At 32.0% G+C, this 25617-nt stretch overlaps 1 protein-coding gene across 4 annotated transcripts in view; it reads left to right on the top strand.

The window, feature by feature from the left end:
- RanBP3 (ran-binding protein 3) overlaps nucleotides 1-25617 on the top strand; it is a 64696-nt gene that overhangs the window by 20160 nt on the left and 18919 nt on the right. Inside the window, exons 5-10 of one of the 4 annotated variants that reach the window (XM_035356543.2) lie at nucleotides 5410-5502; nucleotides 6288-6335; nucleotides 6417-6512; nucleotides 15067-15283; nucleotides 19424-19475; nucleotides 22604-22721. In XM_035356543.2, coding sequence (XP_035212434.1) covers nucleotides 5410-5502; nucleotides 6288-6335; nucleotides 6417-6512; nucleotides 15067-15283; nucleotides 19424-19475; nucleotides 22604-22721 — 624 coding nt within the window. The remainder of the gene's footprint in view (nucleotides 1-5409; nucleotides 5503-6287; nucleotides 6336-6416; nucleotides 6513-15066; nucleotides 15284-19423; nucleotides 19476-22603; nucleotides 22722-25617) is intronic. The other 3 variants (XM_085817761.1, XM_035356544.2, XM_085817762.1) reach the window with 3 other exon arrangements.

The following is a 25617-nucleotide window of genomic DNA, read 5'->3' as shown; positions in this document are numbered from 1 at the left end:
ATAGGAAAATATATTCTAGTAAATTTAGCTAATGTTAAAAAATGATGTAAAAATATATATATATCAATCTATAGCTTGCAATAGTAAGTTGCTTGTATAAGGTGAAAAAATATTGTATTTATTAAAAAAAATATTGAAAATTATCATCTGAAAGAAATGTCATAAATTTGTTAATCACATCATAAATTTGTTAAAATAATAACAAAAACTCCAAACGATTTGCACTTTATGTTATTTTTATCACAGGAAAAAGCAGTGCTGTGAATACTGGCATTACTGACATGGGATTTCTGTATGCAATTTCATTGGCTGTCACCAAGTATGTCTCTGACGACTGTGTCTGTTATGCACAATGATCACGATTCCACTGCAGGCGTTGGAGACATGTATTTGACGTGCCAGAGATGCAGTGGATGGACAAAAATATGGAAACACCTTGTGAAATGCATGTTCGAAAAGAAAGATTGATTTTAATGAAATATGTAGGTGGCGCTGGCATTTTTGACTACTGACGCCACCTATACAACTTCGTAAATGTGCTAAACAGTTCAGTTGTTGTCGGAGTACTGTTATGTGAGGTTGTCATTGCATTATGTCAGAGTTAACAGACTTCGAATGTGGCCAAATTGTTGGAGCACATATGGTAGGTGCTTCCGTAAGCAAGGTAGCCAAGGTGTTTAGTGTTTCAAGAGGTACCGTATCGAAGATTTATTCCGCATATTTGAAAAGCGGGAAAACATCATCTGCTAAATCACAGGGCGGACAAAAGTGTATCCTGAGTGATCGTGACAGACGATCATTAAGGGCAATTGTGACGAAAAATAAGAAGACAAAGCTGCAAAAGTTACTGCTGAAATAAATGTTGTGTTACCGAACCCCGTGAGTACTAAAACAATTAGAAGGGAGCTTCATAAATAGGGAATTGCTGGCCGTGCTGCAATCGAGAAGCCACTCATCAGTGATGCTAATGCCCGTAACAGGAAAAGGTGGTGTTTAAGTCATAAAGCCTGGACTATAGAGCAGTGGAAGCGAGTAATATGGTCTGACGAGTCTTCTTTCACATTGTTTCCCCACTTCTGGCCGAGTTTACGTCTGGAGAACGCCATCTCAAGCCTGTAATACAGACTGCTTGTTGCCAAGAGTGAAGCATGGCGGGGGTTCTGTTATGGTTTGGGCAGCCATATCGTGGTTCTCTGCTAGCCCCATGATAACTGTGTCAGGGCACATGACTGCCAAGACTTATGTGAACAGTTCATACCATGGTACAAACTTTGTTCCCCGATGGTGATGGTGTCTTCCAAGACGACAAAGCCCATGTTCATACAGCTCACATTGTCCAGGACTGGTTTTCTGAGCACGAGGATGAGTTGTCCCATCTCCCCTGGCAACCACAGTCACCAGACCTGAATATTATCGAACCTTTGTGGTCTACATTGGAACGAAAAGTGCGTTCTCGTTATCCAACGCCAACATCGTTATCTGAACTTGCCACCGTTTTGCAGGAAGAATGGTATAATATTCCCTTGGCAAACAAACAGGAACTTTATTTATCCATTCCGAGAAGACTGCAAGCTGTTTTGGATGCCAACGGGTTTCCTACACCATATTAAGCAAAGAAACATGTTTTTTTAAAGGTGTTTCCATATTTTTGTCCAACCCCTGTATGTTTCTCTGTGTAGATGGACTAGTACAGATTTGCAGAGTTATTTGTGCAGAGAAATGTCTCTTTGTGTAGATGGGGCTTGAGAAGGCATGCAGTTTGTGGATAACAATGCATCACTGAGAGTGTTCAGAAGTTGGTTCACTGCCAACTGGAAAACTTTATGAAAAGGGTCTGAAAAGGCTTTCAGAGTGATGCAAAAATAGATTAACTGTAACGTTGGGCAGTGAATGTTCAACTCTTGTTCGCAGTTAAGTTTTTTTTTTTTTTTTTTTTTTTTTTTTTTAAAGTTTAAGTCATATTTGAACCACCTTTTATCATTTTTTGTTTTGATGAAGGGTTTAATTGAGAAGACTCCCTTTCTTTCATGATAGTAATGTTAATCCAAAAGTCTAATTGTGATTTCATTCATAAAACTGGGATTAGTATTGACATACATTTGTAACCCACAAATGATATCCAAAATTTCTTCTGTGTATGAATCCCTGAATGTATTTTTCTGTGACATTACATATGCTGAGATCTACTTTTAAAATTTGTTGCGTAAAATTTGTTGTGTAAAACCTGATGATATTCTCTTTTCACATGCTAGTCACTAGTTATTATTTGTCGGAACTTATAATCTAGCAGCAATTTAGGTTAAAATAACACACTGAATAATGATTATTGTAGAAGTCAAACAAGAATCAGTGTAATATTTGCAAATTTTGCAAGTCTAGTTTCGATGGTTTAACTATAGAAACATCTTCAATTCTGTGTGATATTTGCAGGTGTGTGCAATTTAAGTGCAAATGCACAAGATTATTAAAAAAAATCTCCCATTGGTGAATAAGATTTTCTAGAGGCGTTTCACATTAAAAAGAAATATTTCTGTTCTAATCTAAATATTTGGTTGATCTTTGGATTATGGTAACTTGGCGAAAATTTGGCGACCAACTCTGCTACAGCAACTCTCTATTTTTTTTTTTTTCCGCCGCCATTTTGTCTTCACGAAGTAAAGACATGTTTCTTTTCTTTTTATTTACTGAACACTTTTTCCAACAATCTACTAGCCAAATTACACTTATACTAGAAATTTTATCTAACAAAACTGCTTAATCATGACAAATATTCGCTGCAAAATTGGGGGAAAAAGTGCACAATCGCAAACTCCTTGCGCGTTTTTCACAATAACACATACACATAAACCATGTACACGCCGACTTATTTTTACTTAAAAAAACATCCCAGAATTGCATAAAAATGGCATTGCGCACACTCTTCACTATATCCACTTACACTGCTTTTTTCTCATAAATTAGAAAAATTTCACGAAAATGCATGAAAATACTCAACGTATACTACTCAAACATATTCCAAAATACTACAAACATATAACTCGCAAAATCACGATCATTAAATTAAAATATAATTAAATTAAAAAACACTACTTAAAATATAAATAAGCACATACATTAAATTAATAAAAATTAGATTACAATCCTAATTACTTTAAACTAAATCATTGCTAATAACAATTTTCAAATAATACCATTTTAATTTATTTACTCCTTACATTTAGAACAATACATAAAAATAAAATCCTCAAATGATTAAAAATACTAACTTACCTAATCTTCTTCAGAATCTTCATTACGTCGCTGCAGTACTACTGCTAATTTCTAAATCCTAAATGCAGTAGTCAATTGGAAGTCTATTCACCAAGTAATAAGAAATTAATAAAATTTCACCTATACTCAAACTACTTTCAGCAAACCACGTACCCTTCCTTACACTCCTTTTCACAAAATGTCCATTTTCACCATATTTCTTGCACAGCCATTTAAACTTGTAATATCCTTCCTTTCACACAATCTCAACTTATTATTATTATCAGATAAACGCATTAAAAATTTAGAATTCACTTTACATAGCGCCATGCAATCCGAAAATTAATCAACACTATTTCACACAACACACAATGAAGCTTTTCCAAATTAACCCCCTTTTCTGATTAAAGAACTGTAATTCGTCCATTAATGTCATGTTTCACACAACACAGAATATAGCTAAATACGAAATTTCCAGATTTCCCCCCCCTTTTCCGATTAAACAACTGTAATTCGTCCATTAATGTCACATGACATATCTCATGATCTCTCATTTCCCTCACACAAAATAATGCGTAATCGGAACTGAGTGCTTCTCACATTATTACCAAAGTCCTAAGTAGTAACCTTTATCGCCTCCAAAATGTCGCCAAACTACCAGTTACCATATTCCAAAGATCAGCCAAATATTTTTGTTCTGTTCCTAATTTTTTCTGTTTTTGACGACCCTAATTCCAATCCACCTTTACCTTCAAACTTTAAGAGAATTATATTTTAGTTGTTTTGTTCCATCAATAGATAGTACCAGTAGCTTAACTTCTGTCCAGCTATTCTTATCTTATCACCATCTTGCTCTTAGGCAGCTAAGAAGATAGTTCTGTAGTTAAACCATAAAAACTGGTCCTGAAAAATTTACAAATATTATGTTGATTTTTGTTGTTTGACTTCTCCAATAATCTAGCAGCAAGTGAAAATTGTAAAACATTTTAGAAAGTGCATGTTACATGCTCTAAAAAACTTCTGATTTCAGCTGATTGTTGGCTTCGTAATATATTAGTCTACACCAAAATCTTTATATATATTCTTATGTGGTGCTGTCTGTGCACCAGCACTTTTTTAAGAGGGAACAGCAAATTCAGATTTTTTTTTGGGGGGCGGGCTCAGTGTATTCTGTTAATCTCATGTGGAAACTTTAATACTACAAGCACAGAATATATACATTCTTCACACCTGTCTATGAATAGTCTTTGATGTCCCCTTTCCTTACAAAATAGTCTGCATGGTCAGATCAGATCTAAGCCTGCGTGCAACATTAACCTCATTCCATCCTGTGGGTTTCTAATAGAAAAAGGGGGGGGGAAGAAAGAAAGAAATTATACCTTGTATGTTGATGGATTAATTAGGGAGGAGAAAGAGAGATGGAATATCTGATATGTTTGTCTGTCTTTTAATTAGATGTATGTTGATGAGTAATTTGCAAAAACAAAAATTTCTGATATTTTGCAACTATGAGATATCCTAAGAAAAGATAGAGTTCAACATAAAAGGTGTGTTGTAATAAAAACCACTGACAACAATTATAGCTACTAAGCTTATTTGCAACATACTATGCAGTTCACTTAACAACTGCTGTGTAACTAGATGCTCAACTAGACACTATAAAATCCGTGCAATATACATCTATAAAATACATCTGAATTTGTACTTGCGTATCTCAATATATCCTCCAGTCAGTATGGGTTAATATCAAGGACCTGGAGGTGAGCTATACATGCTTTACACATAACTTTAAGCATGAAATCATACTATTAATATAGAAAATACTGAGTGTGCGATTTAATCTGCAACAATAAATAGTTTTTAAGGGGGTATTGGGAATGTTCTATGATCAAAACTAACTTGATTTGTTAAAATATATATAATAATTATTTCTTTTTCTAATTTTCAAATTCATTCCCCCCTCCCCCCGTAACTTAAAAGAATGGAGTATTACATGAAGCAGAAATTTATATATTCATTGAATACTAATTCTCTGTAAGTTATACTTTGTTATCCTAAATAAGGAAGTTAATTTTAAAGTAATAATTGAAGCAAGTTTTGTAGTGCTTTATTAATCTATAGCTGTCTGCATAATCTAATTCATTATTTTTTAAATTTTAGGAATGGTAGGCATGTCCCGATTATCGTGCAATCCATTTGCTATTAAAACATCTACGCCAACTCGAAGTGTGGCAGATAGTACAGATAATAAAGGTATTTATTTAAAAGATTTTTTTTTTCTGAAAAATCTTTGATTTAAAAAAGTACTTGAATTAGGTAGCCTCTCTGACAATGTGAACACAGACATTTGCGCATCTCTAGTCCAAATTTCCGTAACATAATTTTAATGCATAGAAAAATTGATTTAAATTAATTTTTGACCATTTGATGTCCCATTAAACATAGATTTGGGTTGCCATTTGTGTAATTCATCCCTTCTTTCAATTCTGCTGTTCTCTTTCACTAAGAATTGGTTATAATTTGTAATCACTTTGCTTAGATGAATGATATAAAATTATGTTTTTTAATATAGCATCATTTAGAGATAATGCTGTAAACATTCTTTACTGGCATCCAGGTATCCTTATATGAGAGGATCTGTTTTACAAGTTATGTATTCCAAACACGAAAGCTGAATGATCCACATTACTTCACTACTGTTTCTCTCTAAGTCTTTTTACGTGTGAAGCTTTTTTTTTTTACAAAAAAAAAAAAAAAATTCAAATAACCCAGGCCCTTCCCCAAGAGAAAAAATTATGACTTATTTAGCTGTAGGATATAAATCGAGCATCACTACTTTATATTTCACATGGTTAACAGTGACTAGAAAAACAAAACTTTACGTTTCTATGTAAAATGGGCTAAATATTATAGTTTGGGTTGGACTGCCTAGTGAAATCTGTATGCTCTTTAAGTTACTAATATGTAAATTAGTTTTAGTCATGTTGAAAATTAAATTTTTGGGCTGATAGTTTTTTTTTTTTTCTTTCTATTTTTAGAATCTAGGCCTCTTGTAGCTCCGCCAACTTTAAAACTGGGTAATTCTGGTAAGTCTTGTTTCTGAATTTCTATTATATTAGTACGTTATTAAGTCTTACAATTTTATTAAATTTATTATTATTCTGTAGATAGTGGTATATCAACGTCAGCTCCTAAAATTGTATTAAGGCCATCTGCTCTGTCAGTGCAGGCAGAAAAACTGAAACTTATGAACAAACATGATGGTTAGTATTTATTTTCAAATCTTTTGTATGAATCACTGATTTTTCTCACATTTATATCTCCTAAGATGTATGAGTAATGTATGTACAAGTGGCAGAACAAAGGCAAATATTTTAGGCTACGTTAATCTGACACTCATCATACTTATTGAATATTTCATTTTATGAAATATATAATGTTGATAAACATTAGCCTTTCTTCAGCATTTTATAATAAAAGCTTTGAGAAAGTTTCTATCAAAAGTTTGTCGCAGATGTCAGATTGAATGGAAGTAAAATTTAAATGTCCTTTGAGTAGCAGCTAAATTAGCACCACATATTTATTTATAAATGTGTAATTAGTTCATACAATTTCTTTGAAATATCACAAATAAACAACATTATTATGGTACTGGTGTATTAAGTCAAGCATCTTGGCACAGTTTGGTAAATTTTACAAATGAAAAAGAACAGTTATTTTTAATTATAAAAAAAAATTATATTATTACATGCATACATATTTTGTGTTTGAACCGTGTATTAATTCCAAAAATCAATCAGTACTCTTAGTTATAAACAAGTTTTTGTTTTTGTTGTGGTGGAAATTTGATAGCAGTCACTTTGAGAAGGGATTCAAAACAAATTTATGTAGCAATTTTTTAGCAGAATGCCATATACCTGCAGAAGTGTCATTTCTGTTTCTTCTATCATCTGAAAATCCCACAAACATAAATTTTGAAATCCAGTTTTAAGACAAAAAATAATTGAATTTTTCTACAAAAGCCATTAGAACTTGGTGTGTGTGTGTAATTATGGCAAAGCCTCGAGGGCTATCTGCCTAAGGGGATGGATGCCTTCATGGAGGACTTTCTAAGTGAAACTGTCTCGTATACACGTTACACAAGGGGAAAACCATGAAAACTGCCATGCAGCCAGCCCGTTCGCGGGATTCGAGCCTTGGACCGAACTACCAGTGTTCAGCGACTTTACCGCTCGGCCGCTTGTGGGCCCATTAGAACTTGGAATACAACAAAATGAACACAAGTGATGACTTTGAAAATCGAATATTTGTCATGCGCATGGTTGCCTGAATAATTATTATGTGCCTGGTTACCAGACTTTGGTGTATTCTAAAACTCTGGTGATTTCTTCTAAGGTGGATGCAATAATATGTAAGTACCATTATTTCTCACTGTTTGTGTACTGTAAAGGTGCACCTAAACAACTACGCTTGCGGCATAAAGGACACAATAAAACGCACGTCGCCGGCGAAAAGTGGTCCAAATGGGGTTATGGGCAAAGTCTGTTTAGCCAATAGAATTATTGAAAAGAAAAAAGTCCTGTGATATTTATAGTAGCTGGCTTGCATCCTTGATCACATAGTCGAATCAGATTTTTGAAATGTTCATTTTCCTTGACTAAAAAGAGAATTCTACATCCATAAAAGTTTTTACTTCATCAGTTTTTGCTCTCCCTCACTGCTTGCATATGCATCCAGAAATTGTTGAATTGAAGTAATCTGTTGACAACTATCACAATATTATTGATTTAAAAGAAACATTTTAATAGAACCCATTGTAATATTAACATTACAATATTTCAAATTTTCATTTCTACTTAATTTCTTGAACCTTGCCCATTGTTACTGTTGTCCGCTGCTAATCCCTAGGTCTTAAATTATAAGTGTCTTAACATTTCATGCCAAAGAGCCACACCAATAAAATCGTAAAGATCCACGGACCGCACGTCTGTCAAATAAGTAACCTAGGCAGAAAATTTATAAAAGAAAAAGAGTTTTACAAGACTACGATCAAATAAAAGTGGAGAGATGGGGTTACCACTTATTATGATATCCAGTATTTTGTGTTTTTTGTTAAAAAAAATACAGTATAAGTTGAATGAATAAATTTCATACTTTTTTTTTAATTATGAGAGAAAATGAAAGTGATATGATATACAGTACCTGACAATGTTATGGAATCCATTGAGACTAAAACTTATTATTCCAGTTACTGGTGGGTTGGAAGTCACTTCAGTCCTAATAAGAAACTTTTCATTGCTTTTGTTTTATTAAAGCTTTGATATCCGGTCAAATGTACGTTGTTGCGATTTCTAAAGTGTTCTTCATTTGTGTAAACAACTATTCATATATTTGGTCTACCAGAAAGTTCTGTCTGTTTTTGAAATAAAACAAAATACCAATTTTTCTTACTGTCAATAAACTTTATTAAATAATATAATTGCCATTGACCATCTGGTGGTGAAATGGCTAGCGCACTGCGCAGCTACACCACAGGTCCGAGGTTCGGCCTTCGGGGTGGGCAAGGTTGACTCAGCTTTTCACTCCTTAAATGGGTCGATAAAATGAGCGCCAAGTATGCTTGGGGACTAAACACCGGGGGTCCTGCGACAAGCTGACCACTTGCCCAGGGCAAATGCTGATGCACTCCAGGGCCCCAAGGTTAAGAAAGCAGATTTCAGAGCACTGCAGACCGTGGCTCAATATGGCTGTTGCGCCATTTGAGTTTAGTTTTTTATAATTGCCATTATTATTATTGCCAGCATCAGGGCAATTTGTATATCATATTTTTGAAAAGTGTTGCATCTTTTGATGCAAAATTTAACCTGTGCGGTTTTGATATCTTTTTCATTTTTGAATTTTTTGCCCTTCAAAACATTTTGTAAGCACAAAAACAAGTGATAGTCGGAGGGTGCTAAGTCCAAGTAATATGGTGAATGTGACAGAATTTCTTAGTTTAGTTCTGCAGTTTTTTTACGTGTCCCCAAAGCAACATATTATGGCCTGGCATTATCATGATGCAGTATGCTGGCCTTCCTATTGAACATTGCCGGCCTCTTTTCTTGGACTGCTGTCTTTAAATTATCCGGTTGCCGACAATACTTCTTCGAATTGAGCTTTTCGTTAGGTTTTAAAAGCTCATAATGTATTGGTCCTCAAATGTCCATTCAACATTCCTATCCATTCAACATTATTGTCCACACAACATTCTCTTATTCAGAGTCAAATGTTGTTTAGAGGCGGAAGGGCTAAGTTTTCCTGGTTCACAATATGCCCTTATGATGTTTTCATAGGTAATCCACTTTTCATCCCCAGTTATCATCTGGTTCAAGAAGGACTCAATTTTGTTCTGAGCAAGCAGAGATGTGCTTATGTCAATTCAATCATCCAAATTCTTCTGACTTAATTCTTGTGGCATCCATCTTGAATATTTCCACACCAATCCTATCTTCCGAATATAAACCAAAATGGTTTGCTGGGCTGAATTAAGCCTTTCTGCGATCTCCAATGCTGTCAGAAAAGGATCTTGCTCCAACATAGTCTTAACAACATCGTTGTTGATCAAAGATGGTCGCTAGAATGTGGCTTATTGGAAGGGTTGAAATCACCTGTTTAACATTTTTCGAACCATCTTCTGTATGTCCTATCAAAAATTGTACCTTCACCAAACACTTTCAATAAATTTTTGCATGCTTCTGTAGGATTTCTTCCTTGTTTCGTTGTTGAAATTCATATAAAACGTGTCGTAAATGAAATTTATCAGTAGCCATGGATACACTATCGCTTCGCTCTTAAGACTAATGTGAATCAACTTTGTTTTAGTTCATTTACGACGTCAGTGTGTATACATTAAGTGATAAAAATAGAGAGCCGAACATGCACCAAATAAACATGTGCTTACGTGTCGAAAATTGTTTTCATAGAAATGGACAGAACTTTCCGGTAGACCAAATATATAGTTGCTGCCAAAAAGATAAAAGACATGAACAATGAATGTTTGCATATTCCTGGATACTTGCCTTTGTCAAAACAAAATTGTGAAATCTTGTGACTTTATAGTCAAGGTTTATTATATGGGTAGTTTTTGCACATGTTTGCTTTCTGTCATATTATTATTATTATTATTATTATTTTGGGTCATGAAACAATTGCATCAACACCAACCTGCAGTTGCTTTAAATTCTTTGCCTTGTTCTGAATTGGCTTGTGCTCAGCCCTAATCATATTTCTTGTAACAACTTAACAATTCTGCCTCTTCTTGTACCGATTCTGCTATGTTATTTTCTAAATCTGACCAAGTCTGCCTTTCCTAATAGAAAATTTTTTAATAGCATCTTTATTCTTTCTGCAATATCCTATCATCTTCTCTGTTACATCAATAACTCTTGCTGCAGGATGTTGGTTTGATTCTTTAGCCTATTTTGTGACTTTTAATTTGAAGCTTGCTTCATATTTCCTCCTTTTTTTTTTTTTTTTTGGGTTGGTTTCTTGATTAGGCTTAAAGCTACAAATTTTATGCTGATTACAGTTATGGTACAAATTGTTTGAACACACGATGCAACCTGCAATGAAACTCATTAAAAGTGCATGTGAGTTCATGATTTGGGGCACATGCTTCTATAGGTAGTGCTGTCAGGTGTAAGTAAATAAATGTTTTAGAGGTAAATGTGAGTTCGTGATTCGGCATATGCTTCTGTTGTCAGTGCTGCCAGATGAAAGAAAATAAAATTTGTTCAGATGATGATCACTGATCTAAATTAAATTCATAAGCCATATTTATAGTTTGGAGGTTGTCTTATAGGACAGATAATATGCTAAACCTATAAAACGTTTATGAAAATTTATACTTTATATTTATTATATTATCTAAAGGTCTTCTTATCTGCAGAAATATACAGTATATAAATATTAACTTGAATTCAAATCACAATGAAAAATCCTCCAGGTTTTTCCTTTTTAATTGTAAGAGATCCAGATTTGAATTCTATCAGAATAAAGGGTACTTTTCCATTTTGCCGGCGCAGGCGATAAAATCGTCAAAAATGGTACAACCGATGCCAAATGGAATATCCTCGCTGGTAACCTTTTACGCCTCATTTTCAAAACAAGTAGCAGCCATTTCTTATCGGATTGATTGCTTCTTTCAATACTAGCAGCCATTTCTTATCGGATTGATTGTTTCTTTCAATACTAGCATACAATTACATAGAATTTTTACCAGATAGATCAATTTTATGCCCTAATTTTTATCAGATAGTTCAATTTTATGCCCTAAGGCCATTCACGGTAATCAAGTCAATTAGGATGCAATCACACCGCTCACCCGAAGGCGAAAATATAGGAAAAGTGAAGTCAAGGGTTAAATTCATCAGTTCTAATGAGAATGCTCTAGCGAAATTAAGCACTACAGTTTTACATATTTTCTGAGTAAGCTATTCGTACGAATTGAAAGATTTCTTCCATTTAAACTTATATTCCAAAAGATTTAATTTAGGATTTAACTTGAAATTAATGTAGATAATTACTGAGAGAATTGGATTTTTGTAGCGTAGTTTACGTGAGATGAGGTCACGTGATATGAACCGGTGAATCAGGATGTTGAATCATGAGATAATAGTAAATTCTTAAATTAATCTCTTTTTACAAATCTGTTGCTTTTATTTGTTGTCTTTTTATAAAATTTTAAATGATATTAAAATGTTTATGCCTTCAAAATATAAAATTCTTAGATCTACCATTTGTTAAAATTTTTTTTTGTGTGTACTGTGTGTTGTCGGCAGTAAAGTCTGTTTGGCAAGATTTGCGCCGGCCAAACGAAAAAGTACCGAATAAAGATGTTTACTTTTCCATTTTTCATTGTGTTTCTAACTTGAATATTTAATTTTATTAATAATTTTGTATTTTTGAGGCAATTTTCATTTTGGAATGTTTTTTATTTGTTGCTACCCCTCTTTTAATTTTTGGACTTCTTACTCTTTTATAGTTTCTTTTTGACTTTTGCTCCCTTTTGTTTTTTTCTCTCTTTTTTAATGTATGTTTTTAATATCTTCTTAAATGTTTTTCTTCCAGCACGTATTGTTATGGCCTTGTATCCAAAAACTTGTCCAGGTGCTATTCTAGTTCATTCATTCATTTTGTTGCATTCAGATTTTGTTTTAGGTCCATATTTTAATAGGCCAGTGTTTGGTAGCTTAAATTTTGACTCATCATTTTACATTAATAGAATTAACATAATGGGGCTGAGAGCTGTATGAACTTTTTACTTCAGGTAAAAAGTGCTGTCAGTTGGAAGCACTTTTTAGAAAGATTTCGAAAGAATATCAGATTTTCTCCCATTCACAGGAGTCTTAACATTGTAACTGATATATTCTTTTTATTAATTATTAAATTAATTAATAGCTTTTATAAAGATCAGTGTAATGTAGTTAAAGCTAACCTACTGTGGACTTTAGTAATTTATGTTTAAATCATACTAATCTGTAATTATTCTGAAAGAATCTGAGGGCACAAGTAGGTGGAAAAGCCCAGAAAAATGATGAAAAATTTATATTCCAGTCTGATTACTAAGCTTTATTATCTATATGAATCTTTCAGACTTTTGTGATTCAACTCATTGTATTATGGAGCATCCTTTTTCTAAGTTAACACTGTAGATTAAACTTTCCATTTTTATGCCTTAAACCAAGGTTTTTTAAACCTTTTTCATTCACGACCCCTTTTTATCACAGGATCCAGGAAAACCTGTTGACAATTTTAACTGTATTTGTAAGAATGTGTTATATATGTATGTTCAGATTTTGATAAGCCAAAAAGGAAAGGAACAGAAAAATTCAGGTAATCAAAGACTAACTGATCAAAGAAATTACATTAATTTTAAACTCTACATTTCGGCACTCAGTTCAACTTTTCAAGGTTCAAAAAATGAAAGTTCTGTTATAAATACAAATCATTTTCAAGAAATTTCTTTGGCAAAAGTATTTGAAAAAATTTTTTAATGTGTTTATAAATATAAAAGTTGCATACTGCTTGGCTGCTGTTTGTTAAAAAACCATAACATGAAAAACAAGCAATTATCCATTATTAATTTAAATATATAGTGATAAAAACTTCTTAATTGGTCTTCCTTGTCATTCTGTTTTCTATGTTCATAAATATATTAATGTAACTGCTATTTGATGCTAAAATTTCATTTGTATTTTGAATAAATTAGTAAATTCTAACTTCTGAATACTAAATAATTGCAATGTGCTGTGCATCAGTTTCAAAGCAATCTTCAATTTAAAAGAGATTCTGACTATTTCGTGAAGGTGAGAAGTATTTGTAATAGAAAAGGGGTATTCATACTGATGCTACTGCAAGGGAACATTTTCTGAACTGAATCATGAGGATTTAAAATTAGCAAATTATGAGCAGTTTAGGTGAAAATAACATGCCGAGCAAATATTGATTTAGAAATCAGGGTTATATTTGCAAATTAGAAGCAGGTCCGATAAGATATTATTAATAATTAATTTTGCGAATGGTATTTTTTAATAGCATGTACAATCTATGATTAAAAAAAATTTAATGTAAAGTTACTGCCATATGTGTAACGCTGAATGTGTAGTAAAGCAAAAAAGTTATTATGAAAGAAGTAAATGGACTATTCCTGAGAAAGTTTGGATCTGGCTATTTCTATTTCCTGCATTAGCAGCTATCTGGGATGAAATTTCCAATACCTTTTGCATGATTTCAGGTATGTTTATTTTTAACAAGATTAATACAAATCTGTTCTGTTGAGTAAATTATAGCTTATCTTTTTCATTTCACCAACTGGAGTAAAACCTTTTGTGTAAGCAGATTTAAGACTGATTTTTGGATTTTTAATAATTACAGCAAATTAGGAAATATAGCTATTTTTAAATGTATTTGTGCATTACAATCAGATGTGAAATTTTTATTGCATTTTTAGTGATGTATTATTTATTTTATGTTACTTTTCCTGTTTCTGAATGAATTTCATGAGTGCTGAATTTGATAAATCTAGGGTGTTCAAGGTGGCTGTAGTCCTTAAATATTGATCTACTTCTAGATAATAGCATTTCTCAAAATTAACATAGAGAAGAATTTTATGAGACTAATTGCAGTGATGGAAGTAGAAAGTTTTCTCGATATTCAAATCATAACTTTCCTTGTACAGCAAAATGTTTATTATGCTTTTTAAAATTTGATAATCGGTATTTATTACAGTTGCATAAATTTAAGAAAAAATTTCATACTTTTGTTATCAAAATTCACGGAGATTTTAGTAGTTAAATAGTAAATTAGTAAAGTAAATTAGTAATAGTAAATTAGTAAGAGTGGACAGCTGCAGATAATAAGTGCTATATTGTTCAGTATGTTAACTTTAATTGCTAAATTGAGTGACTGTTGTTATGTTTTTTGTTTATAAGTTTGGTGAAATTTTGTTCGAAAATATTAATTAGAGGTTTAAAAATGATATGTTATCAAATTTTTATAATATCCCCACAAATTTCACACATATAGGTATCGAACATTTTGTTAAAACATTTGACTTGTGGGTACCATGTAAGAAATGGATTCTGCTCGCTTTTTAATTGGGAGCATGCGTCTACATTTGATATTTAAGGAAATAATAGTCTTCTTTTTTTGTGTTCTGTGCATCTGTTAAATTAAGATTTGGTATAAAGAAAATTTAGTGTTTTGTTTCATTTTATTTTATGTATTCATTTTGATTAGATGTAAAGAAAATTTAGTTTTTGTTTTTTAAATGTTTAGGCTCAAAACAAGAAGGAAAAGAAAATTCATCTGACGAAAGCAACGTAGCTAGAGATGTCCGTATAAATGCTTGTGAAAGTAATGGGAAAATTTCCAAAGCAGAATTATTTGCTTCTGGAATTTCCACTTCAACAGAAATGTCTGGAGCTGCATCTCCTTCAAAATCATCTTCAGCAGAAAATACATTTAGCTTATCTGGGAAAAATTCTGATGATCAGTGAGTAGTTACTAATCATTAAATGTAAACTCTAATCCCAGTTTTATAATTTGTGATTTATAATTCAAAATTTTGCTTTCTGCTTATGAGATTAAATATTTTAGGTTTTTTGTTCATTGACTAGAGTGAATATTTCTTATTTTCCTCTTTCTGTTTTAAAAATATATTGCAGCTTTCTATTTCACTACTTTTCATAGGTTTATATTGTAACCTACCACAATCCGTATTGTTAAGGTGTAAAAACTAAATGGTTATTAATCTGCAGAAGTAGAAAATCTGAACACCCAAAAACATTAAAAAATTAACAATAAAGCAGAAAGTATAGATAGTCTTTGCATTATTATCTATCATTTCTGCTCTACTGTGAAATTTTTTTGGCTAATCTTTGGAATATAACAGGAAGTTTGGCGACATTTTGGTAAGGCGATAAATGTTACTAGCTAGGACTTTAGCACTGTACATGGATATACTCAAGAGTGTGCACAATGCCATTTTTGTGAAATTCTGGGATGTTCTTTTAAGTGAAAATAGGTCGACGTGTACATGAATGATACCATGTATGTGCAATTCGTAAAAACACGGCAAACAGTGGGCGATTCTGCACTTGTCCCAATTTTGCACCTAATCTTCGTCATGATTAAGCACTTTTGTTCCATAAAAGTTCTAGCATAAGCGTAATTCGGCTAGCAGATTGTTGGAAAAAAATGTCGGAAATGTTAAGGGTTGTGAAAACAAAATGGTGTCCAAACAAAAACTAGCAGGTTGCTGTAGCAGGGTTGGTCGCCAAATTTTCGCCAAAAAATCACCAAGTTACCATAGTCCAAAGATTAACCTTTTTTTTTTTTTTTTTTTTTTTTTTTAATGTTTTGTGTAGTTTTGCCAAAAGACACCAGAACCTTAGAAATCATTTTAAGGCATGGAATAGTTTACATGTGGCTAGTATTAGAAACAAGCCATGAAAAAGCTTTTATAGAAAAGACATGTATGAAAAGTAAAGTGTAATTATTCATAATGAGAAAACCGAGAATGGTCCTGTTGTTTCTTCTTATTAGTCATACTGACCTTTTTTGTATCACTAACTAATTTCTGGTAAGTAGTTTTGGTTAGAAAACACTGTAATTTTGGGAGCATTAGTCTGCCCTGTAAACAGTTTATCATTGAATCATTGTTACATGTCAACATGCCATGATTCCTTCTTCAACACTAGTCCCACTCTTTCATTTTCATACAGCACCATATGGGCTAGAATCTTTGCTAAACAAATTTAAATAACTAACTTCGGAACAATGACTGAAATGCAAATGGGGAATTCTGTCTCAGGTGATCATCAGAAGTCTTACTGTGTAATATTAGAAACATCATTAATGGGAGTATTATATACTTTATAATTTTTTTCTTTTGACATTCTATGTAATGTATAAAAGCCTAGACATTCTATATAATGGGTGCTTTCATACATTGTCAGTAACATACATATTAGATTTATTATACAGTATAAAGTCCGTAATCCGGATGTCCATTATCTGGAATGATCTATAATCCGAACCTCAAAAGCCACAAACTATTTCTTTTTTTTTTTTTTTTTGTATGCTTTACGCATGCGCGTTTAATGAATAACGGATGGTATAAGCTCTTTACTGATTCTAAGGCATTTTACTTAATTGCAGAGTTCCGCTGTTCCTTAATCTTCTAATTGGATTCGGATTATTATTTTTCGCAGACTGTTAGAGCAATTTTATAAAAATTAAACTTGAACTTTCGATTAACTCAAAAAGAGTTTCCAATTCTGGAGCTGCCATACTGCTTCCGATTGTGAAGAAAGTGACAGAGAGGTTATTGAAAATGAAAACATTTCAATTGACAAGTTAGTCGGTATCCTCGACACAGCAATTGCAGGACTTGAACAGTGGAACTTTGTAACTGAACAAGAAATTATGTCTTTTTATACAATTAAAAACACAAAAAATGAAGCAACTTAAACAACTTACATTGAAAGAAATGTTTAGTAAAGTAAACAAGTAAATATTAAGCTTTTTTTTTTTTTTAATTTTGATACCCTTTAGATTATAATTGCTCTTTATTTCATAAATTACAATTTCATATTTTTAATTGTATAATTTCTGCATGCCATCTTACAGATTTAAATTGATGATCTATAATCCGGAAAAACCCCTAATCCGCAATCGCCGAATTCCAGACGAGTCTGGATTACGGACTTTGTACTGTATTTTTTTTTAAAATTCAGTCACATATTTTGTGATTTATATTATAGAAAATAGGTAATATCGATGAAAATAAATCAAATAAATTTATAAGAAAAGAATAAATAAAATGCCTAATTTTAATAAACACAAATAATATTGTAATAATAATAATAATACAATATTATTTGTGTGTACACGTTTCTTTGTAACAGAGTATACTTATTATTATTTGTGTATTAATGCATAAATAATAATGAGTATATTCTGTTCAGGATATATGCTATGAAAAATACAGTATAAAAGTATTCTTGCGACAATTTAGTGCATGTCACAAAGAGTTCATAAGTGCACAAATTGTAATTTCTGTGTTTTTGAAAAATCATTTACATTTATTTTCATTGGTTCTAGACCCGTTCACTTTTTTAAAAAAGTATTTAATAAAGATTTTTCTTAGTTTTGAAATGTTTCAATGAATTAAATTGAATTCATAAAATTAACATTTTATTTCCCTTGTCTGGTGAAATTTTATAAGTTTGAAGACTAGGCTAGAACAGACTAGATTTTGCAATGTAATATATTTGAGAAAGTGAACAGTTCAGAATTTTAAATATTAATTTTTTGAAAATAATGATAATTTCTATTTCATTAGAAAAATGTTAATAAAGTTGTGTTAGATTATTTACCATGTACGCTCTGTCATGCATTTTAAAATTATACAATAATTAGCTTACCTTTTGTAGTATAATATATCAGAAATAAGCATTTCATCAATATTGTATCAAATACATTTTTAGGAAACATAGAATCTAGGTGTTAGCATATATTTTATTCAATGCAGTATTACCAAGAATTCAGTAAAAATTTATTTAATATAGCTTCACCGAGTGGCGAGTAGTTAAGGTTGCTGAATGATAGGATTCAACCTATGCAAAAGGGCTGGCTGCACGGTTGGCATTTATGGTTTTCTCTATGTGTAACGTGAATACGAGTTAGTTCCTATTAGAAGGTTCTCCAAGAAAGCATATCTTCCTTAAGGGATGTAGCCCTTGTTTGCTGAGCTTAATTCAAATAACCTAGCTTAACCTGATTCATAATATAAACTTTTTGTCTATTTAAAAAGTTAAGTCATCTTTTAAAGGAAAATGAATGTAGCCTGTTTGTGTGTTAATGGGTACATTTGATGTGAATTTAACATCTTCAGGTCTCCTGGTAGATCATCAAATCTGCCAGTTTTTAATATTTTAGCTTTTACAAAGGAAAGCTGCCAAGGGAAATGTTTCTCTGCAATAAATAAAATTTATTGAATTATTGAAACTTAAATCATACAAATCGCATTTCCCCACCCTTAGGTAAATTCAGAATAATTTTTCCTATTAAGTTTTTCTTATTAAAGTTTCATTTGAGCCTTAATGTATACATTTGTAAAACTTTATATGAAGAATCAAGCAATGGTTAATCAGTTAATATTTGTATTTTAATTTTGTTTTACTTTTAATATTTGATATATTATAAAGTTTATCCATACTAATGCTGTGTACATTAATTATTAATTTTTTGTCATTTAAAAAATACTTTAATGGATAAAAGCTTTCCTTTCCTACTTGGAATTATTTTTGTAGAAAAGGGTAAGAATATTAAAACTGAAATTAGCCAAAGAACATAAAATTTAGGATATTTAATTATTTGACAATGAGAATCATATTGTTAATAGTTCAATAATCTGATGAAAGGAATTTAATTACGTTTGAAGAAATGGTGTCACAATGCAGTGGAAAAACCACCAGGTTTTCAGGTTTCAGTGTTGGCAGCCATGCTGTATCTTTCTCTAAAGTTTTATATGGTTATTAGTCTTAATACTTTCATTATTTGCACATTTTCTGAATCTTTATTACTTAAGATCTATTTCAGTTTGTTAAAATTGTACTTTTTTTCACAGGTCGCCAAATGGTAGTTTTATTTTTGGTCAGAATCTACATGAAAGAGCCTTGGTAAGATTTCTGTGATTTTTGTATGATATACTAGTTATTATAGTTGTGAAATATAACATCATGTGAATTATCATATATTTTACCATGTAAGCAATTGTTGAATATAATTGCATTTCAGAAATGAATTTGAATTTCTAAAAATATTTTAATGTAAACTCATGGCAACAATTTAAGGATAATTGTCACAGAGAAATAGGACATTATGCTGAGTGATTCTTCAAGTGAACTATATCGTTCTTCTTTTGGAATGTGCTAGAATTATTCATTTATTTCACCACATTGATGATAGCTCTGGGAGGTATGTAACTTAAAAAAAGTTTAAAAAGCAGTACATGTTTGAGGATAATTGTCACAGAGAAACAGGGTATTATGCTGAGTGATTCTTCATATAAACTGCATCATTCTTTTGGAGTGTGCTAGAATTATTCAGTCATTTCACCACATTGATGATAGTTCTGAGAGATATGTAACTTGCAAAAAGTTTTAAAAAAACTGAGGTTCGGGACGGAGCACATGTTATGCTTCTGAATGCAGTTTAGGAAGTCTTTCTGGAATGTTGGTTTGGTTTAGTTGCTTATGGCAAAGTAAGTAGGGTTATCTACTTAAGAGGAGGGATACCTTCATGGAGGACTTTCTAATGGAAACTGGTTTGCACATTGCCACTCCTCCGATCCCTTGTATCTCCAGTGCTCTAGCGAACAACATTAACTTGGGAAGACCCCCCCCCCATTTTTACATTTTACATCATGCTTTTATTTTAACTTGGACAACACTAGAGATAAATTTTTCATTTACATCACTTTTTTGTTTAGTACCTTGAAGGTAACTAGCTACATTTTTGTACTTAATGTGATTTATTATTGTATATACATGTTATTCCATCTTTTTCTCATTATTTGGCATTTAAAAGTTTGACATTCCGTGTTGTGAAAGCTGTTTAAGCCTTTTTAGTTGTCCATTTTCTCATATTTATTTGATTTATGTACTTTCTTATTTTGTCAGTTTTGCTTCTTTTATGAAGTTCATGCATACTCCATCTTTTGAAGGAAATGCTTTATTTTTTTGGCTGTCTAGATTGTGCAGGGAATGGCTCTATGCAATTGTTCATAACTTATTTTCACAGTTTAAGAATTGCATAGTATCAGAAATGTTGATATGGCTACCATTCAATTAGAATGGGAAATTGAATTTGTTTTTGTCCACCCGTCCGATGAGATAATAATAAAAATAATTCAATCTGACTGTTCAAATATTTTGGCCATTTGGCCTTAATTTTTTTTCATTTTCAGATAGCTTACAGCATGGTAACTCCCTAGAGGCCTTTCATTTCTTTCATATTATATAGATATATATATATAAGGGATTGAATGAGGAGGGCCTTTATGGATGCATATAGACCCAGGAGCTGTGTCCAGATATTTTTTTTTAATTTAGACAAAGTGCTAAATGTGCCCCCTATATATGGTCAAAGTAACCAGATTTATACATTTTTATACTTATCAAAGGTAATTATTTTAATCACAGCTTCACAATTCAGAAAATTCAAACCATATGGCTTGTAATGGAGCCATCACAAACCGAGGTTCTAAACAACAAGGAATAATCAGCTACCCTGAAACAAAAGTTTCCACCTACCTGAATGTTTGTTCATCCTACTTGCAAAACAGTTTTTGGCCTTCAAACTTGACCCTGAGACTTGAATTCATAGCTTTGCCCTACTTTGATGAAAACATAAACTCTAAGATACTCAAAGATCAAACATCGCTTTAGCCCAATGTTATTAGTGTATCCAAAAATTTTTCAAGGGTATGGACAAGGGATTTTTCAAGGGTATTTTTCAAGGGATGATATTAAAACTGTTTTGTAAGCTGTGAATAGCACACTTGAACAAAGAATATTATCTGAAAAAGTCTGCCAATATCAGAATAATTTAATCTACGATGGATGTGGTGAGTTACGTGGCGAGTTTAATTGCCTTTGCTTCAGCACCTCTAGAGACAATGAGGACTTTCTATAGCAGGCCTGAGCAAACTAGTGACCCACACGCAATAATCCTATTTCTTTCAATAGTTTGTGTTGTTCAGAGGCCGATATTTAGAGTAAAGAAGCCATCGTAGGACAACACACTTTATTTACATGAATAATGAATAAAAATATCACACAGGAAATCATATTGAGTATCACACAGCAAATAACATATCAGCATCTCCTTACGCTCGAAGCTCGAATGACGGATGTGTCGGTAGAAGAGACAGCTGCGCCATCATACGCATGCGCATAAGAAAAAACGTTCGCTCGCCTCTACCCAACAGTTTGCAATTTCTGTCTTTTGATACCTCAATATGTAATGGGTTCATTAGCGGACAATCAGTAAAGTTGCTGAATACTGTCTATATGAGTCAGTTTTCCTTGAAAGACCCCCATGAAAGCCATCCTTAGGCTGACAGCCCTCGGGTGCTTTGCAATCCTCGGGTGCTCAAAATAAACCAAGCCTCTTTTTGTAAAATAAATTTGAATTTGCCAGTCTGTGAAGCATTTTATAAATTTTAATTCCATTCAAATCCAGGTAGAATTTTTAAATTTTTTATGTGTTTTTACCTTTATCTTTCAATGCATGCCATAAACCAGTGTAGTGCATAGAGGGCTAAATTGAAATCACTCAACTAGCTGTGGCTATTAGTATATGCAGTAATTACAAGTGTGATTTATTTAGTGTTTATGAAATGTAAATTTTCTATGCAATATGGGAACTAAAGTCTTTCCTCTCAATCTGCAATGTAATTTAGCCTGTAAGCCGCTACCAAATTTAGAACAAAAATCTTATAAAAATGTGGGTCTTATTTCAGAGTAAATATGGTAATAATTTCTATTGTTCTGCCTTCTTTAAATATGTCATTGCTGTGTTTGGATGTCAGTTTTGATGTGTTTTGAATCCAGTGTTTTACAATTTCAAACATTGTTTGCAAGATATATTTAGTCATTCAGTCTTCTTTTAAACAATGTATTTGTGCAAGAATTTTCTGGACTTGTCTTAAGAAATAATTTTAAATTTCTGGAATGAAATTATTTTTTAATATTTTCACAGCTGAATATTATAATAAATAATTCATTGCTTTTTCTCCTTTCAGAATTATGATTCACATTGTGAACAGCCTTTATCTCCGACAGACACACATAATTTAACGTTTGAAGAAGCTGCTCTAAAGAAGGAGGAATTAGAAAAAATGGAGAGGCAAAATCAAGAAGGTTTGTGAAAATACTAATTTTTTCTTTTTTCTTTTATGAAGCACACTGATGAATGGAAAATTAATGCTCTTCTGAAACATTTCATGTAAATTTCAGAAATACAAGTTTTGATGATATTAAAACTGTTTTATACAGTTGAATGTTTGTATGTAAGACTTAAAAAGTTGGTTTAGGTAAATAGAGCTTTTATTACATAGTTAGCTATGTAATAAAAGCTCTTATGTTGACAATCTCTGTGAGTTATCCAATTTAAAAGAAGACCACTATTTCTCGAAACTGAATTAAGTAGTTGTGTCAAAAATAACTGATATTTCTTTTCTTTAAAGCTGTAAGCTCTACAGAAGGCCATAATTGTCAGAAATCCTGGATGCAACTAGGCAGGCTTTAGCAGTTAGCTTTTACTGTATTCATAATTAGTTACGATGGTCTCATTAAATTTTTTAATGGATTGAAGAGATTTTTTTAATTAATTGTGAGATGTCGATAATGTTGTGTAAACTGTATTTACTCTTAACAGTTTAACGTATGAAAAAGAGAGGGCTTTTTAGGTTTTTTAGGCTTTTTCTTCTGAACTGAATGAAAATATCTCTATGTAATTTTTAAGAATATATCTTTTTATGCATACCAATATTAATTTAAATAGTAATTAAAAGAGAAAATTTGCATTTACATAGAATATGAATTAAAGTAATTTAGGACTATATCCAGCATTCTGTTTGTTTGATTCATGTTTACTGAAGTAAATGTTTCAAGCTTTTCAGACAGTAAGCAAATTTCATCAGGATCATCCTTTAAAGTAGTGCTATTAAATAACACAACAGGAGACAAATAAAAAAAAAAAAAAATTACAGCTGTATGTGCTATAACGGATGCCTTGCCCCATAAAATTACATTTTTCTTTATATTTAAAGTTAAAAGAAGTGTAGCAGTTAGTTGGCTAATTTTTAGTTTGGTAGTCTGTATGGTTTTCTCTTGTGGTACTATTTTTATTTTGCAGGGAAAATGACTGCAGTATATTATAAGTTTTTTTAAAATCACTTTTTAACCTGTTAGTAACAAATTTAAATTTTCTAAACTTTTTTTAAGACTAATCTTGATAAAAAAAACTAACGTTTTTCAGGGCGAAATTTAAGATTTTAATGGTTCTTAGCTAAAAATTTGTGTAGGTTTTTTAAGTCGTGTACACGAACTAAGAAAAAGGGGGTTGGATGTTTTTATATCTCCTGTTGTGCTCAGCTGGTTGACGAAATTTATCTTGCATGTCTCAAAATCGCGACTTATGATGCATACTAGTGTTCTAACATTTAACAGCAGTGTTTAAAGAAATTTAATGTTTTCTAAAGCTACGTTTAGCTTGCAGTTTGTTTTGAAGTATGTGATATTTTTCTCAACGTTTTTCACTGTTTTGGGGAGGGGGCAGGAAAAAAAAATTGCTTTTATTAATATAGCTAGTCATATACTATTACGAAGTGATTAACTATACAAATGCGAAATTTGAAAAGGAAAGACAACAATTGACGATTCTTGTACGAATGCTATTTTTGTTTCGATGAGTTTGCATCAGTGGTAATTTTATCTCGATTTGGTATACAAAAATACATGATGAAATCTTTCGTTTATATTTAATGAAAACACCAAAATATATCACAGTAATACAGACACATCACAACGGCGATTCGACAATTAAATAATGTAAACGCACAGAAGAATTCTTTTGATGCAACAGTGCCCTCTATACTATGAAAAGTTCTCCTTCATGAGAAGAACCATCAAACATGATTCGAAGTCGACTAGTAGATTTGTCCTCGCGAATGACCACATGGTGGGTAAGTAGAATTACTGCTCAGGACATAGCATTTCAATACCCGACGACAAGTTCTCAATGATACCTTCCTTATGATAATCACCAGTTATCTTTTATAATCCTCATAAAAAGCTGTATCATTTCTAAAACTCCTAACCAAACCATTGAAACGTTTCCAAGCCACTTCTCTATTATTTGCTAATTTTTCCCATATGTCTGGTTTCCACGGCAACTTAACACAATACCTTCCATCTACAAACCCAACAGAGTTATTAAATTCATCAGGTATCTCCTGTTCCACTAAAGTCAAACAGTCCGCTTCCTTGTTTTCAATACCTAATCTTTCCAGTTCCCAGAAATGCATGAGTTCAGCTGACACAGTGCTTTGATCTCCCAAAACTAAGTTTATAGCAGCCATTTTACTCATATCACCACAATTTCCTTGCAAGGACCATCGAAGTTCTGTGTTTACAGCTACCAAAGACGTATTTAACCTTTTAAAAGCTTTGTCAAATTCTAATAAAAATCTGTACCTATTAACAAGGAAATTTCATTCTCATCCGATGCTTGATTATATATCCTCACGTTAAAGTGAATCCCTTGGCTTCCATTTCAGCTCTTGTACTCTCATTCGGCAAATTAATCACAGCCCTCGAAATTTCATCTTTTTCCAATTTCCGTCTAAAATATTTTGCAATCTCACTTCGACTCTGCGACATGTTTGCAGCCAAGGATCCTTTGCTCCAAATGAATAAATCTTTAATGTTTCTGACCCTAGACATTTTATTTCTGACATCATAGATACATTTCTTTTAATAAAACGTTTTTCACTACCGTTATCAAACATTGCAATAACTATACCTGACGATTTACGACCAACAATTTCTGTCCTAACACACTGCAATAAAATCACATAATAATAAGCTGAATTTCCATTTCCTTTGGTTTTTCTTCTTCTGGTTTTGAATTAGATTTACATTTGCTAGAATTTTCAAATTTAAAACAAATAGCTTTGGCATCTCTGCCAGAGCAAAATGAACACTGTTTAGCATTACATTTTTTTTCACAAAACAGTTTGTGTTACAACACAAC

The sequence above is a fragment of the Stegodyphus dumicola genome, chromosome 5, assembly GCF_044657685.1.
Source record: "Stegodyphus dumicola isolate Sdum_Otavi_A_Nest chromosome 5, ASM4465768v1".
Lineage (NCBI taxonomy): Eukaryota > Metazoa > Arthropoda > Arachnida > Araneae > Eresidae > Stegodyphus > Stegodyphus dumicola.
This window is presented reverse-complemented; position numbering and strand designations above follow the sequence as displayed.